General features: G+C 37.2%; 1 protein-coding gene across 3 annotated transcripts in view; it reads left to right on the top strand.

Moving 5' to 3' along the window:
• The first annotated feature begins 12,112 nt into the window (after positions 1 to 12,112).
• The window catches only part of Gria2 (glutamate ionotropic receptor AMPA type subunit 2), a 140,811-nt gene continuing 136,029 nt past the window's right edge, over positions 12,113 to 16,894 (top strand). For all 3 annotated transcript variants that reach the window (XM_027926604.2, XM_027926605.2, XM_027926602.2), the window contains exons 1-2: positions 12,113 to 12,200; positions 12,736 to 12,876. In XM_027926604.2, the coding sequence (XP_027782405.1) occupies positions 12,113 to 12,200; positions 12,736 to 12,876 (229 nt within the window). The remainder of the gene's footprint in view (positions 12,201 to 12,735; positions 12,877 to 16,894) is intronic.

The raw sequence follows: 16,894 nt of genomic DNA, 5'->3' as shown, positions 1-16,894 counted from the left end.
AAGCAGATAAAGAAAGAGTGTGTGGGGGGGAATAGAGAGGGAGGGAGGGAGGGAAGAGGAAGAAAGGCAAAAGCAAAAAGTCAGGGTAAGACAGGAGAAAAGATACACCTTCAAGGGCATACCCTCACTGACCTACTTCCCCCACTTTCTAAAGTTTCCACCACCTCCCAATATTACTGACAGCAACAGTATTATTAGGAGATTATTACTAATCCACTGACAAAGTCAAAGTCCTCATGATCCAGTCACTTTCCAAGAATCCCATTTCGAACACTGCTGTGTTGGACACCAAGCCTTCAATGCATGAATTTTTGGAGAACAATATAGATTCAAACCATATTGCCTTGCTGCATTGATTCTTATCAGGAGGCACATGTTGTAGTACATGAGTCTGTGACAGGTGAAATTAACTCATTTTGCTATATATATACTCTGTCATTCTAGAACCACTCACTGTACAGAATGGGGAAAGAGTTTGCGATGGCTACTTGTTGACACTAGATTAGAGATAACACTCTGATGAACTACCATCATACAAAAATGTAAGAGAAATATTTTTTTAAAATTATTGGCCAATATATAATCTGTCTTCAAATAATCAGAATTTAACAATCTTGGAACTAATGGCATGTGACATCACTCACTGTTACATATAAGAAACTACTTTACTCGATATCCTAAAATCTTGGTTATGTTGACTTGGTGATTGAGGAATGAACATTTCCTCTAGGAAATGGGGCTGTGTTCTACGTTAATTGGAAGCTAAGTGCTTTTTATCCACATTGGGTTCTTTTTGATCCTAAATCAACAAGTACCATAAGTGTTACTGAGATCTGTTTTCTATTTATAGACTAGGAAAGTTATAGTGTGAGGGAGCAGGGGAATTTTTGTGGTTAGACCATTGTTAGGGGGTTGTCAGCCAAGGGTCTTTGTGGTACTCACCTCCATTCTTTGTAGTGGTCACTGTTCTATGTAGAACAAGGTGTTTTTCAGAATTTTAGTCCCAGATTACAATTTCCTTTCTACGTCTAATGATGGAGTATTGTCTGGGGTTTAGAACAGACAGGGTGAGTCATAGTGACCGTGGAGTAACTGTCTTCTAAGAGGGAGGATATATTTCAAAATGACATTGCCTGTGTCAAATTCTTCCTTAGATCCTGGATGATTGATCCTGCTTATGAGGGGGCAGGAGAGGGGATGTGCTATAACATGGAAGGAGGATTAGATTTGAATCCCAGAAAGTTCACTATTCACTAGAGTGCCCAGTCAGTCCATGTCACTTATCAGTTTGCAAGACACAGCATCACGACAGGGACCATGATGGACTGTGGTGGAGCAAAGCTGCTCACCTGATAGTAGTCAGAAAGAACAGAGAAAGAGAGTGAAAGGGAAAGCAAAAGAGAGAAAGAAGAAGGAGGAGGAGGAGGGACTGTAAGAGAAGAAGGAGGAGAAATAGGAGGAACAGAGTAGCCAGGGTTCCTTCAAGGACACATCGCCAGTGACAACACTTCCTTCCACCAGGTCCCACCTCTGAATGTTTTCACCACCTCCCTTGGTGCCACCTTCCACCTTGGTGCCACAGGATGGCACTAAATCCTTAACACATTTATCAGATACATGGTTTGAAACTATTTCCTCTGATTTCATAGCTTGCCTTTTTGCTGTGTTGATTATTATCTTCTTTAGGTGAAGAAGTTTTATAGTTTGATTCATTCCTTCATAGTAGAAAGAATTCCAGTTTTCACCCTTGAGTATCATGTTAGCTATGAACATGCCATATTTGATTTTTAATATGTTGATGTCATTTCCTTCTATTTCTACTTGATAAGACTTTATATGATAGAAGGGCATTATATCTTATCAAATGCTTTTTCTGCATCTATTAATAGGATCATGTAATTTTAACCTTCATTATGTTCATTTGCTATATTATATTAATTGACTCATATTAGTTGAAACTTCTTTGCATCTCAGGCATAAATCCCACCTGGTCATGCTGTATAATCTTATACATACACTATCAAATTCAATTTCTTTGTATTTTTGAGTATTTTTTCACCTGTGTTCATCATGTATGTTGGCCTGTGGCTTTCTTTTCTTGTATCTTGGTCCGACTTTGGTATCAGGGAGATGCTAGCCTCATAAAATGTATTTTTAAATATTCCCTCTTTTGTTATTTGGAAGATTTGAGAGAGATTGAGGTTAATTCTTCTTTAAACAGTTGTAAAATACACTATTAAAATCCTTTGTTCATAAGATTTTCTTTTTCTTTTTTTAAATTTTGGGACAGGGTCTTGCTTAGTTGCTCAGACAAGCCTTGATCTTGCAGTACTTCTGTCTCAGTCTCCTAAATCACCTGAGATTACAACTTGTGTCCAACTTCATAGACTTTTCTTTGTTGGGAGTTTTTTCAGTACTAACAATCTTTTTTTGTACTTATTTATCTTTTCCGTTTCTTCATGATTAAACTTTGGTACATTTACTATTCTAAGCAATGTATCCATTTTCTAAGTTATCCAGTTTGCTCATAGAAGTATCCTTTTTATTTATGTGCAATTACTTGCAATGCTTCCTTCAATTCTAATTTTATTTGTATCTTCTCCCTTTTTGTTTATCTAAACATTTATTGATTCCATATCCTGTTTTGTTGTTTTCTATTTTGTTTATTTCTTCTCTAGTATTGATTATATCCTTCAATATGTTAACTTTGGGTTTAGTTAATTATTTTATTTCTGGTTCTTGAGGTATAAATTTGTTTATTTGAAGTCTTTTTTATTTTGTAATGTAAGAATTTATCACAACCATTTTTTTTCTTAGTATTGCTTTTGCTGTATTCTGTGTTTTATCTTCATTTCTAAAATATTTTCTCATTTACGTTTTGATTTCCTCTTTAACTGTTCAAAATTGTTCAATTTCTATATATTTGTGAATTTTCCATTTTTTGTTCCTGCTGTTAATTTCTAGTTTCAATCCACTGTTGTTGGAACAGTTATTTGATATGATATCAGTCTTCTTAAATTTGTTAAGACTTATTTTACGACCTAGCATGTGATCTACTAGGAGAATGTTCTGTTTGCGTCTGAGAAGAATGTATATTCTGCTTTTTTTGGAGTAAATATTCTGTCTATATTTTGAAGTATTCTTAGTTGTTTAAATTGTCTGTTTCTCTATTGATTTTCTGTTGGGTTATTTTACTCCTTACCGAAAGTGGGATATTGATGACTCCTAATATTATTATTTTGCTATTTCTTTCCTCAAGTTGTGCATGCTTGCTAGGCAGATCTGGGTGTTTCTTTGTTAACATTCATATGCATTTCATTGTTATTTCTTACTGATAGGTTCACTCTTTATCATTATATGTAATGTTCTTATTTATTTCTTAAGACAGTGTTTAGCTTAGAAACTATATTATTAGATATAAATATATCCACCCTTGCTTCTTTAACATTTTCATGACTTCTTTTTCCATTCCTTCACTTTATATGTATCCTTAAATCTATAGTGAGTCTTTTTAGCAAGTATATAGTTGGCTTTCTGTTTTCAGTCCATTTGGTCACTCTGTCTTTTAATTGAGAAGTTGTATGGTTTAGACATTATTAGATAATCCTGATGGGGATTAATTGAGTGGTAACTGAAGGAGGGTGGGGTGTGGCTAAAGAAAATGGGCACATGCCTTTGGGGTATATATTTTTTATCTGGTATGTGGAGTTTCTGTCTCTCTCTTTCTCTGTATCTCTATCTCTATGCTTTCTGGCCATGTCCTGAGCCATTTCTCTCCACCATGCCCTTCTGCCATGATATTCTGTCTCACTTCAAGCCTTAAGGAATAGACCTGGCTGTCTGTGGATGGAGACCTTTGAAACTGTGAGTCCCAAATAAACTTTTTCTCTAAAATTTCTCTTGTTAGGTCTGTTAGTCAAAGCAGAAAGAAAAGCCTGACTAAATCTATTTATATTTGAAGTAATTATTGATAAGGAAGAATTTACTATTGCCATTTTGTTGATTATTTTGTCCATCTTACAGTCTTGTATCCCTTTTTCTTTTCTCCTGCTATCTACCTTTGTGTTTTATTGATTTTTTAAAAGAAAATTGATATGCTTTCATTACTGTTTTTGTTATGTGCAACTTCTATAAGTATTTTCTTTGTGGTTGACACAAGACTTACATAAAATTTTATATATAACAGTCTATTTAAAAACAGCTTAGCTTTAAACCCACATAAATAACTACTTTTTATTCCCCTTCATGCTTTATATTATTAATATCACAACCTACACATATTTGTATGGTAACTATTAGCACATTTCTGTACTTTAGAGTTAACTATTATATTTGAACTAAAAGTGACTTACCTGCCACTAGTATAAGAATAGATTATTCTATATTCGTCTATCTATTTACCTTTACCAGTGAGTTTCATTCTTATTGCTGCTTAGTGTCCATTTGTTTCAAATTAAAGAATTCCTTTAGCATTTCTTCTAAGGCAAGTCTAGTAACAAATACTCCCAGCTTTTGTTTGCCTGAGACAGTCTTTATATGTTTCTCATTTTTGAAGGAGAGTTTTGCTGAATGTAACACTGATTGGAATTTTTTTTTCTTTCAGCATTTAAAAAATACCATTTTACTCTCTTCTAGCCTGAAAAGTTCCTGATTCAAGACATACTGATAGTCTTATGAAAATTTCCTCATATGTGACGAGTTGCTTTTACTTATTACTTTAAAAAATTCTCTCTCTTTTTTTTATTAGTTCTAATCAGTTATACATGACAGTAGAAAGCTCTTTGATTCATTATATACTAATGGAGCAGAATTTTTCACTTCTCTGGTTGCACATGAAGTAGAGTCACACCATTCCTTCAATCATGTGTGTACCTAGGGTAATGATGTCTGTCTCATTCCACCATCTTACCTACCCCTTTCCCCCGCTCCCTCCCCTTTACCCCATCCAAAGTTCCTCCACTCATCCCATGCCCTGGCCCCATTAGCATCCGCTTATCAGAGAAGACATTCAGTCCCTGTTTTTTGGGGATTGACTTATTTCACTTAGCATGATATTCTCCAACTCTACCCATTTACCTGCAAATTCCATAGTTCTACTACCTTTTAATGCTGAGTAATATTCCATTGTACATATGTACCACAGTTTCTTTTTCCATTCATCTATTGAAGGGCATCTAGGTTGGTTTGACAGTTTAGCTTTGGTTTTGATTTTTGACAGTTTGATTATGTGTCTTGGTGTTGATTTGGGGGGGTTTATTGATTTGGAGTCCTTTGAACTTTTTGGATCTGTATCTTCATTTCCTTCCTGAGATTTGCGAAGTTTTCAGTCATTATTTCTTGTTATAACCTTTCTGGTTCCTTTCTCATTTTCTTCTCCTTTGTGATTATCATAATGCATATATTGGTTTTCTTGATGATGTTCTGTAAAGTTTTAATTCATCTTCACTCTTTTTTTCTTTGTTCTTTTTGTCCTCTGACTACTTTATTTTAAATGACCTCTCTTTGAGTTAGATGATTCTTTCATCTGCTTGACTGAGTCTAGATGAACTCTTCTTTTGAATTTTCCCAGTATGGTTATGGTACTGTTGAACTCTAAAATTTTTGATAGACTACTTTAAAAGTTTCTGTCTCTGTTGACATTCTCAATTTGATCATATTTCTTATGAGCATATTGAACATTTTTATGAGAGTTATTTTGAGTCCTCTGTCAGATAATTTATGAATCTTCATTTCATTAAGGCCAGTTTCTATAATTTCATGTTGTTTCTTTAATTAAATCATGTCTTCTTTTTTCTTCATTTTGCTTGACCCTTTAAATTGGTATCTATGCATTAGAAATAGGATATTATTTCTCCTAGGACTCACTGACCTTGTACAGAAAATCTCTTCTAGTTGGACTGGTCAGAGATCCTTTGTGTAAGAGCACTATATTGCCTTTGTTTCTAGTAACCCACCAATGTCTGGGGTCTCCTATCTGTTCACTAAAACAGGAGAGAAAAAAACGACTGGAGGTATAGGAATGTTGGATGATCATTCCATCACCAGGGCTAAGGGAACTCTTGCCCTCCAGGGAGAATCTCTTGGAGCTGTGGGCTTTCTTGCACTTACTTTGCACTGAGCAGGCAGGATAAGCTGTGTGGAGTTTCTACACTAGTTTAGACCATCATCTTTGTTTGAGATAGCTTCAGGGAGTCTATTGCATGCTAGGTCCTGTCAGTACTCTAGCACAAAAAAACAGTCCCCTGGGCAGCACCTGGAAAAGTTGAAGCATTAGAGATGTGGTCCAATTTCTCTCCCCCCGGGAGAAGTTGGAGCTGGAACATTCCTCCAGATCATTTGGTGCTGAGCCATGAACAGGGACTGTGGTGAGAAAGTGTCCAAAATTTTTCCAAGGATTTCAGTATGGGTGTTTTTGCATTTACATGGGGGTACAGGAGCCTCTCAAATAGTTTTTGGATTTCGCACTAAGAAAAATTGATCTGCATATTGTTTAGTCAGTGGAGGGAAGAAAAGTCCAGGGCTTCCTAGTCTACCATTTTGCTGATGTCATTTCTTGGTGATTTATAATCTAAATCTTAAATCATGTAAAATTTGCCTACTGTTGCAAGTACTTTTTATGCTATTTATTTCATTTTTTAATCACTCCCCCTTTTTCTCTTAAATTTTATGGAAAACACCAGTGGAAACCCACTGTATATTTTTGACCAACATCATGATCTAATTTTTACTGTTACCCATTGAATGAGAGTTAAATATATTTGTAAACAAATAAGAAAAAAAAAACTTCTATGGCAGTAGAATTTGATGTTTTGGTTATATAATTTAATTAAAATATCATGTAAATTGATAAATGTAATAAAAATTGTGAATGTTATGTTGAATGTTTTAGAAAGCATCAGTAATACAAGGAGTAAAACTTATATTCTGTGTCGTGTAACACCGTTTTTTTAAATACTAGAAAAATCCTAACAATTGAAAAGGATTTAGTATTTTGATTGCTTCTTAAGATCTTATTCTATGTTAAAGAAACTGAAATGGGGAACTACTTAAGGTGCCTATACTCAAGGACATACTTCTCAAAAGTGCCTTGGACATACTTTTAAAAGTGGAAAATGGTTGCATATTTAATAATATTAAATCAAAGCAGGATTTCAAATGTACAAACATGTCATCTCTTTGTGAATTTTCTAATTTTTTGCTCTAATTGACTTTTTCAAGAAATAATAACTGTTTCATGAAACACCAGGGACTGATGAGTCTCAAAATTAACTTGTCTTTCCCCTGAGTCTTAGAATCAGTTTCAGTTGTTAACAGAGTAGATTTAGTGGTCACATCCCACTAACCTTGTAAACCCAATGTGTTCAAAACTGAACCCATCAACTTGCTTGCACTCAGCAGAATGAAACCATCATCTTTTGGGGCACTCAGTCTCTTATCCTGGAACATGGCTTTGACTTTTTCTCCTTTACCTCCAACATATACAAATTCATTGGTAAAAGTTATCTTATCACCTTCGAGATAATTCTTTTCTCCTAGAAGATAGTGTACACACGTTTTTTTTTTTTTAACCATGGTCTTGATCTTGTTTATTCCTGTGACTTTTTCCCTCATAATCTATAAACACTGCACAAAGCATTTACTGATGTTGTGTTTCTAATGAAGTGCTCTCTGCTAAAATCTCAATTCTTTACCTAGCTAAACTGTTTTTGACTTAGGTCAGGTGTCAGCCTTCAATAAACTTTCTTTTCTAGTGAGCTCCATGATATAATTGGCATAAAAGATTTTCAATTTCCATTATTAAATTACCTAAATAATTTGCCCATTTTTTCTGGTTTCTTATTGTCCTATCACACAATCTTAATCATGCATTTACCTGAAGTATGGGAATTTCATGAAGACCTTATCTGTTGTGCCCATAATTTTACCCACCATGCCAAATGCAACAGTTAGAATTTTGTATTTCCTTAAGTAATGTTTGCTGAATGGATTAGTAAATTGAAATATTTTATATTCTAGTAAATATTTCTGGTACAGGATAGATAACTTTAGGGGTAACATTAATTAAAATTCATATTGTCAAATGTTTTAAACCTAAATGAAAACTCTACTTTTTCCCATTTTTGAACTTTATTTAAAAAATGCATACATACAGACAATTACATCCAAAGGCCTGGCTTTAGATACAAACTCTGAGGTCATGAAATTGATCTTACTGAATAAATAATTTAAAATTTTGTAACAAAAATAAGATATAATCAATAATGTCTCAAACTGAATATTTATATTAGCATTATTCTTTACTTTAGTTTAGTCTGAAACTCCTCAGAATGTATGACCCTTTTTATTTATTGTCCTGAGTAATTAAAGTCTCATTTCCTTTATTTGTTCTCATATTTGAAACAAGCTTCCTTCTGCAGGAGCTGTTCCCTTTGCCATCTCCTGGTGAAAGCAGAATGGACGCTCATTCTTTTCTAACTTGAATTGCAACCAACACTTTCTGATGATCACATTTTCACAGTTGCAGAGGGTAAATAGGAAGGGTGGTGGTGATCTTGACTTTGACCAGACTTTATCAGAGGAATTGTAGCACTGGTATTTTAAATGCAATTTTGATAATAACATCAGCTGAAAGTTCTGTGTGCCTATCTGTTCGAAATTACCATCCATCCTCCCCCACAACACACAATGACATTTTTTTATGTAAAAGTTTTTCATCATGGAATGTGACTTTAAAACTGCAAAGAATGAGTAAGCATACTTTAAATTCTTAGGTATTTCATAGAAAATGTAAAAGGAAAATCCTTCTTTCCTATATCAAAACAAAGATAAAGCAGAAATTACAATTTTGCATATAACACTTATTTTTAGCATTTTCTTTAAAAAAAGTATTTAAATATACACAGAAACAACAATCGTCAACCAACCACCATAAAGATCAGTGATCAGATGACCAATACTTTTTATTTCTTCTGTTTTTTACTGTAACTTATCAGAAACAATATTTAAGTTTTATATCATTGCCAAAATTGAACAGCAGAGGGCAGAAAATAACAAACTGTTTCTTAGAGTACACTATTCTATTCAACTGTTGTAATCTTCAAAATTGATTTTATTATTGATAAATTTAAGATAAAATAATCTAGAAAAACGAAGTTTCTAAGTGCTAAAAATAGAACTCTGGACATATGAACAATAAATTCCAAAAATTTCTCATTTATTTATAGAAATTAACTTCAGTTGATTTAAATATATTATAATTAAATTGACAGCATTCTGCACTTGAAAATAGACAAATTATTGAATATTATAGTGAATTGGAAAAGTTTCATGAATTATTAATACAATTATGCCCATATTATAGGAAATTTCCCAAATGTGTGAAAGGTGCATAATAAGCACACTGTGAGTAGATTCATAGAATAGCAGTTGAATTACTGGTAATACTTGCTGAAATTTTTATTTCTAACTCATATATGAATTATAATCGGTCAGTGGACAGTGTTACTTTCTTAAGCTCCTACATATTTACTAGGAAAAATGTTCTATGATTCAGCAAATTCTTGTTTTTATAGAACGTAATTCAGTCAACTTTGAATTCATGCCTGCTCTTGACTTTGAAATAGGTTAAGATGAAGATAGTTTTTGAAACATTCATATCTTTAAAAATTCAATTTACATCGACCCACTCTTTAAAAATCATCATTTTTCATGTTTAAGCTACCCTCCCTCTCCAAGATCACTTGCATTACTTTGTATGAAATTGAGGATTATTTTTGTAAAAAAATTGAAAGAAAGAAAATGACTGAAGAGTCATTTAAATTTTTCTATGTCCTATTATCTATTCTTTTAGATGTTCATTTTTAAATTAGGAGAAGGAATAATTTCAAATAATTTTTGTACCTTGTATCACATTAGTTGAATGTGTATTTTTATTAAATTATTTTTAATGTTGCAATTTTTTGTGTGTGTGTGCTTCTATTTTTATCCTTACTGACTTTTTAAAAAGCTAATTCCTTTTGGTTCAGAAGACTGGTGTTATACATACTGAAGAGATTTTATTAACTGCCTTCAATAAATTCTTAGTGATAAAACTAGAAACTATTTTAACCTGGAGTATACACACTTAGTAATAGATTATAGGTTTTCTCCTTATTGACAATTTAAAAGGAAGGACATGATTTGAAATCATAGGATTTAAAAGTCAGAGAGAACTTTTGCTCATCTTCTCATTTTTAAAATGGAGATATTGAGTCCCGGGGTGATAAAGAGGAGGGAGTATCAATAAATACATTCAATAAGGATGTTGCAGGAGTGATATTAATGTCACAACTGCACAAGAAGGTAAAATGATAGGCTAACTCTTATGGCATTTTGGAAATATTAGTAAATTCCTTTTATTAGTGTTGTGGTCCCCAAACTCCTGGCTACTATAAAAAAGTTCCTTTTACTTGTTCTTCTCTTTCTTTGTTTAATCACAAAAGTCATACAATTTGGTGAGGAATGTCTGAGGCAGCAGAGGAAATGGCCAGAGCAGCTTCTCAGGAATGGGTTTGGCAATCAGTGTGCAGACATGAATTCCACAGGGGTAACTGTAGTCTTCATTCCTCTCCACCGACTTCCTTTCTACAAATTTTGTATCCCTAGCCTCATTTTCCTTTTCCAGTGGCTTGTGTCTACTACGTGGGGACGTAGCTTACTTCCTTTAGGAAAAGATATTTTGAAACCAAGGGCGAAAATGTGGTGTGGTATCAAGTTTGTAACTAAGTCTCTAAATTAGAATCTGCAGCTCTGTGGCCTTTCTAGATTAGCTGAGCTTCTTTTTTCCTCCAATTAATCCTTCCTTTGTTTTTAATCCGGTATAAAGAAAGGACATCTAAGGAGCCAAGTCTATATCTCTCTATAGCCGAAGAGAGTCTGCAGTGAAGGCAGTGAAAGCTTTCCACGCACGCAGTGTGGCTTGGCAAGTCGGCATCACAGCCCCAAGGAATGTACTCTATAGATGGAGTTTCCATGTAAAGCACTTCACATATTCTGTCTCCTGAATATTCTCCTACTCAACTTTGTCCTTTAAGAATAGAATTCTGGATTTTTCCTGGATCCTGCCTGCAGCACATGAAACCAAAGTTCAGTTTTGGAACACTTCTATGAATATTGTATTTGCTTGTTTGCTTTTCACCTAAGTCAAGTGAGGTTGATAGCAGCGTTCCTGTATTGCTAAGTGGGTTTCCACAGGAGATGGAAGATAAAAGTCAAAACAAATTTTTAATGTAAACCAATAGGGCCTGGTAAGAGAGCACTCTACCGCCAACAATAATTTGCAATTCGACTTCTCATGCACAGCAGCCGGAAATCAGCTTTGCTGCATTTGATCCAGGCTGGAGCATCTCTGAGTGAGAGCTGCAGCAGCGGCACAACCTTAGCTCCAGACTGGAGGAAATCGCTGTCCTCGGTGCTGAAAGGCAGAAGCGCGCGGTGGGCGCAACAGCTCCGGAGAGAAGAGGTCTTTCCAAGGGACAGAGGCTACTGGGCTCTGAGCAGCTCTTTCTCAGCACAGCGCACGCGAGGCTGCCAGTGCTGTGCGGGGTGCGGGGCACCGTGCGGGGGAGGGGTGTGCGCGCGAGTCCACGGCCTGCCGCGAGTCGCGCACGCGCGCCCAGGACTGGCTGCTCCTCTCCGTGACTTGCCTGTGTGTGCGCGTGTGTGTATGTGTGTGTGTGTGTATGTGTGTGTGTGTGTGCGCGCGCGCGCGTGAGAGAGAGGAGAGAGGGAGAAGAGAGCGCGAGAGAGGGTGAGTGTGTGTGAGTGCATGGGAGGGTGCTGAATATTCCGAGACACTGGGACTACAGCGGCAGCTCCGCTGAAAACTGCATTCAGCCAGTCTTCCGGACTTCGGGAGCGGGGACAGGGCGCAGGGCTTCAACAAGCCACCAGCAGGACCTGGGAAATAGGGATTCTTCTGCCTCCACTTCAGGTTTTTAGCAGCGTGGTGCTAAACTGCTGTCTCAAAATGCAAAGGATCTAATTTGCTGAGGAAAACGGCCAAAGAAGGAAGAGGAGGAAAAGGAAAAAAAAAAAGAGGGGGTATTTTGTGGATGCTCTACTTTTCTTGGAAATGCAAAAGATTATGCATATTTCTGTCCTCCTTTCTCCTGTTTTATGGGGACTGATTTTTGGTGTCTCTTCTAACAGCATACAGATAGGTAGGTACCCTTTGTGCTATGCTTTTGAATTGTGCATAATTTGGTGGTAATCTTTGTTCACAGTGGACAAATTAATTCATGTCATGTAGACTTATGTCATACCTTGACTGCATTCCAGATTTATACTACCTAGAATATACATGATTTTCTTAGGATGAAGCAAAGGGAAACGACTGTGCCTTTGATACAATAGAGGAAAAGGTCTTCTCATTTCTGACCCTCAAATTTTACTAATTCTGCCTTAACGACATCTCCCAGTTTGCTCAGATTCTCTAGGGGTCTGAATGCCAAGCTTGTGATGATGAGTAAAAGCGAACGTTTCTGGCCACCTACCTTGCCCTCAAGATTCTCATTAGTGTCTTGACCCTTTGGCTACCTTTTGGACGTTCGACCCCGGCTGCCCGATTCTGTAGATGGGTTTATTCGGCCTATTAAAGCGAATAAGAGACTCCGGGCTTCTGGGTGCTAGAGGGCTCCCCTCCTCTCCCTCCAGGGCACTGACACGGTTCTCTTGCTTGGTGTTTGTTCTTTGCAGGGGGGCTGTTTCCAAGGGGCGCCGATCAAGAATACAGTGCATTTCGGGTAGGGATGGTTCAGTTTTCCACTTCGGAGTTCAGACTGACACCCCACATCGACAATTTGGAGGTAGCCAACAGTTTCGCAGTCACCAATGCTTGTAAGTAATGAATATTTATGCCTTTCTGGTGCCGCACGGGGAAAGCTAGCAATGAGAGTATGGGATGGTGTGTGTGTGTTTCTGTGTGTCAGTGTGTGGGTGTGAGTGACTGCACACGCGCGTGCGTGTGAAGGCATAGAGAGAAGGTGGCTGTAATCTCAGAGACCCCCGCTGGCTGGGGGTATAAACGGGGCGAAAGGCATCGAAGAGTTTGCGCACTAGGGAGTCTGGTGGGGGTTCAAGCTGAGGGCGTCTTTCTTGGGTTCAGGGGGGTCCTCGCCAGTCTTGAGTGCTAAGAGAAGCTGTCCCCGCCCCCTCCCCCGCGCGCCTATTGGCACCTGGCCAACAGAGAACACGCTGTTCCCCAGGGCGCGCTGTCGGGCTGTTGGACAGATCCCACCAGGGACTGCCGGAGCCCTGATGCCTGCCCGGCAGCTGCAGCGAACGCCTGTGTTTGGGACTTAGATCCGCAGCCTCATCTCAGGCTTATCCTGTGGCCCCCGGGAGCCCCAGGCTCTTCTCTTCCTCCCGACAAGTTGTTAGAATGGTTCTGGAGTTGGGCTCAGGGCTGTTACATAACGCCCAATCGAGGGGCGCAGCGCAGCAGGAAGCGAGGCCCACGCAGGCAGGCGCAGCCCAGGCCGGGTGGGGAAGTGGGCTGGGGCAGTGGGGAGCTCGGTCCCTTTCTCCACCGAGCTACGGCCAGAGTTGAAGGGGGCGATTCCGCCCCGGGCGCCGCGGTCTGCTCGCCTGCCGGGCGCGCTTTGTTCCCTGGTAGCCGGGCTCCGGCAAAGGCTGTCAGTGGAAAAGGGGTGGACAACAGTTGAATCCAGCCGAGTTTTAAAATCTGAAGTAGTCGCTGATCAGCCATTTTAGTCTTTGCAGTTCTCCATATTAGTCCTTCCACTCTGCTCAGTGCTCGGGGACTCGCGAGGAAGCTCCATCAAGGCTTCAAATAAAGTAATAGAAACCAAGCGATTAGGTGTCTGAAAGGTTCAATGGAAAGGCTGGCTGCCCTTTCCCCGGATTCGCGCCCCCGCCGGCGTGGGCAGTGCAGCCGCCGCCACTGTACCTTCCTGCCGGGTTCCCAGAGCTGCCATCATTTCCTGCCGGCTGGGCTGGGGCGATTCTCTCCTGCCGTGATGTTCGCAGTTCTTATTTCGTAGGTAATCATTTTGGGGAGATTTGCAGATGCCTTACTTCCCACTTTGGCTACAGTGTAAAGGAGCTAGCGGAAAATTACCACAGGAAAAGCCCCACTGCAGCGATCCCACATTAGACAAACAACTGGTTGTCATTCCACTTCCTCATATTAAGCTTTGATCATGCATTCGATGGTTTGGCTTGATTATAATGTCAGGAACATCATCAACTCATTTTGCAACTGCTGTCACCCGGATGAATGAAGAACTGAATAATTTCCTTTGAGTGATAGAACAGGGGCATTATTGTGTCATATTAGATGACCAGAATCCAATTTTTCTTGAGGGACCGATTTAAGGTTTCAATGCTGTTTTCTTCAAATGCTGATGTTACAGGAGAACGATCTGTCTCTCTCTCTCTCTCTCTCTCTCTCTCTCTCTCAGACAAAGTGGATTTGCGGCTTCAAAAAATGTCATAGAAGAATATATCAGAAAATTGTAGTCATAGCAGACACACACACACACACACACTCACACACACACTCACACACACACACACTCCCTGCTTTAAATTTTAAAGGCTTTCTTGCTTGACCTATTTACCTACCAGAATTAGACTATTGGTTTGGTATCATGAAGTTTCCATTTTTCCTAAATTAGAAGTTCAATATGCAACCGTGTTGAGTAACTATACTTAATTGTATACTAGTGTGACAATACTTTGAAAAGAATCCTAAGGGAAGACTACTGTTATTGGGAGGAAGTGGATTTTAGTGTGGACACTTATAAATTTTGAAAATAGTCAGCAACTGAGAAGTTCATTTATTGGAGAAAATACATGAAGGGAGCATTCTGAGAAAATAATAGATATGTCCATTAAACAAAATGAATATTCTTTGATTCCAACACATGTTGAATTACTGTTGGGACTTTGTAAAGAGAAAACATTATAGTTTACCTTAGGATAGGTTTAGTTCCTTGACCTGTGTGTGTGTGTGTGTGTGTGTGTGTGTATGAATGTATATTCATATATGTTTGCAAACATGTTTAACTTTTACAGATCTTACTGAAATAATTTTATTTATTAATAAAAATAAAATAATAAAAAATAATAAATATATGGACAGAATATGTACAAATGTTACACACATACAACTCCATGATTTTTCACAGAATGAACATATTCATGTAATAAATGATCAAATCTTTATTTTGCCCAGACTTTCTGTTTTTCTCAGAAAGTGAAATTGAAATTTAAAAAAAAGTGCATATCTTCAGATCCTAAACTTAACCGGTCATGGATTATTATCCTAGAACGCCGAAATTATTTGGAGGAACTGAATGTATTTTAAAGAACATGAAAATTCAGAATCTCAGCACTTACACTTCCCATGTTGTAAGTAATTTTACGGATTGCTACAGAAAACTAGCAGAGCACTATTACAGAAAAGAGTCCCATGGGACAGAATTTTCTGGAGTTGAAATTGACTTGTTGGGTTAACCACTTCACATATGTGACTCAGTTTCTTTATTCATTTAAGAATTTCAAAATCTATGAAATGGGATGTTTTTTCCTCCTTTTTTGGTGCTAAGGACAATAGAAAATATTAGTTTCTCTCTTCTCAAAGAGTGAAAGTGAGGGAGAGATGATTATATGAAGTACAAGCACAAAGTCACTAGTCAAGAAATGAATGGGATCTCCAAAGTCAAATTTACCAAGATGAGTCTTGGGTATTTAATTCCTCCTCAAGCTTTTTCTCCAATGCCTTTCTTTTGTTTTCTTGCCTTTTTAAAGTTGGGGAACCCATAATTTTTCTTATATTAAAGTGGAATTTACAGTATCAGGTACTTTGAGAGTTAAGACCAAAGCATCTTTTCCTCATTTCCACCAAAAACCTAAGAAATCGTGCTCTAATTCCATTGTTAAATAATGTGTATTGTCATTCAATGCTTATAATTGGGGAGATTGTTCTTCATTTTAGTTAAGCCATAAAAATCCCACTGGGTTAGATTTATATATTAAGAAAGTGGGATTTTATAGTTTCCTGATATAATTTTAACAGAAACAAGATTATTTGTTCACTGATTTAATTTCATTACTGGGATGAAGGAACTTTGTTTGGAATTGTTGAGGTTGACATTAAGTTAAACATCCAAGAAGATCTAATGAATGGGTGGGTTAAGAATATGCAAATGAATTGAAATCATTCTGTTCTGAACTGGGTAAAATGACTAAGTGCATTCCACTGGGCTCCTGTATATCCTTTTTTAGTCAATAGTGAGATGGGAATGGGAATGTACCTGTTCAGTCTTACTTGTTCTGTGAGGAAATAAAGACTGATTTCCTTTTCTCTTTCTTTCTTTCTCCTTCCTCCTTCTTTCCTTTCCTCTTTCCTTTTCATCTTGACTACATACAACACAATTTTTTTAACCCCCTGAGGGTTTTTCAAAGCCTTCATTATGAGAAAATACAAAACCTATAATCAGAAAGAAACTTGAGACTAACAGAAGCTGAAGCCACTGATGGGCCTCAAGAATTTATTCATTCACTCAATAAATACTTATTGAATGCCTTCTAGTTATCAAGAATAAATGAATGTTTTTCCCTTGGTAACTCAGTTTTTCTAAACTTTTCCATGTTCTAATAGTTTATAATGCTTCAGAGGTTTCAATATCTTTAGTGTGTATTGGCAGCTGAAGGGTTGTTTAAGAACTTTAGCGTGTGTAAAGGCATTCTAGTAGTTCTTAAACGTAAGTAACTTATTACAGTAATAAAAATATGAATTTTTGAGAAAATAATAAATTTGATACTAGTGTTTGTCTACATACCACATGGTTAACTAATAGAATCAACAGCATATTTTAGGAAAATACTA

This window comes from Marmota flaviventris, chromosome 7 (assembly GCF_047511675.1).
Source record: "Marmota flaviventris isolate mMarFla1 chromosome 7, mMarFla1.hap1, whole genome shotgun sequence".
Classification (NCBI taxonomy): Eukaryota; Metazoa; Chordata; class Mammalia; order Rodentia; family Sciuridae; genus Marmota; species Marmota flaviventris.
This window is presented reverse-complemented; position numbering and strand designations above follow the sequence as displayed.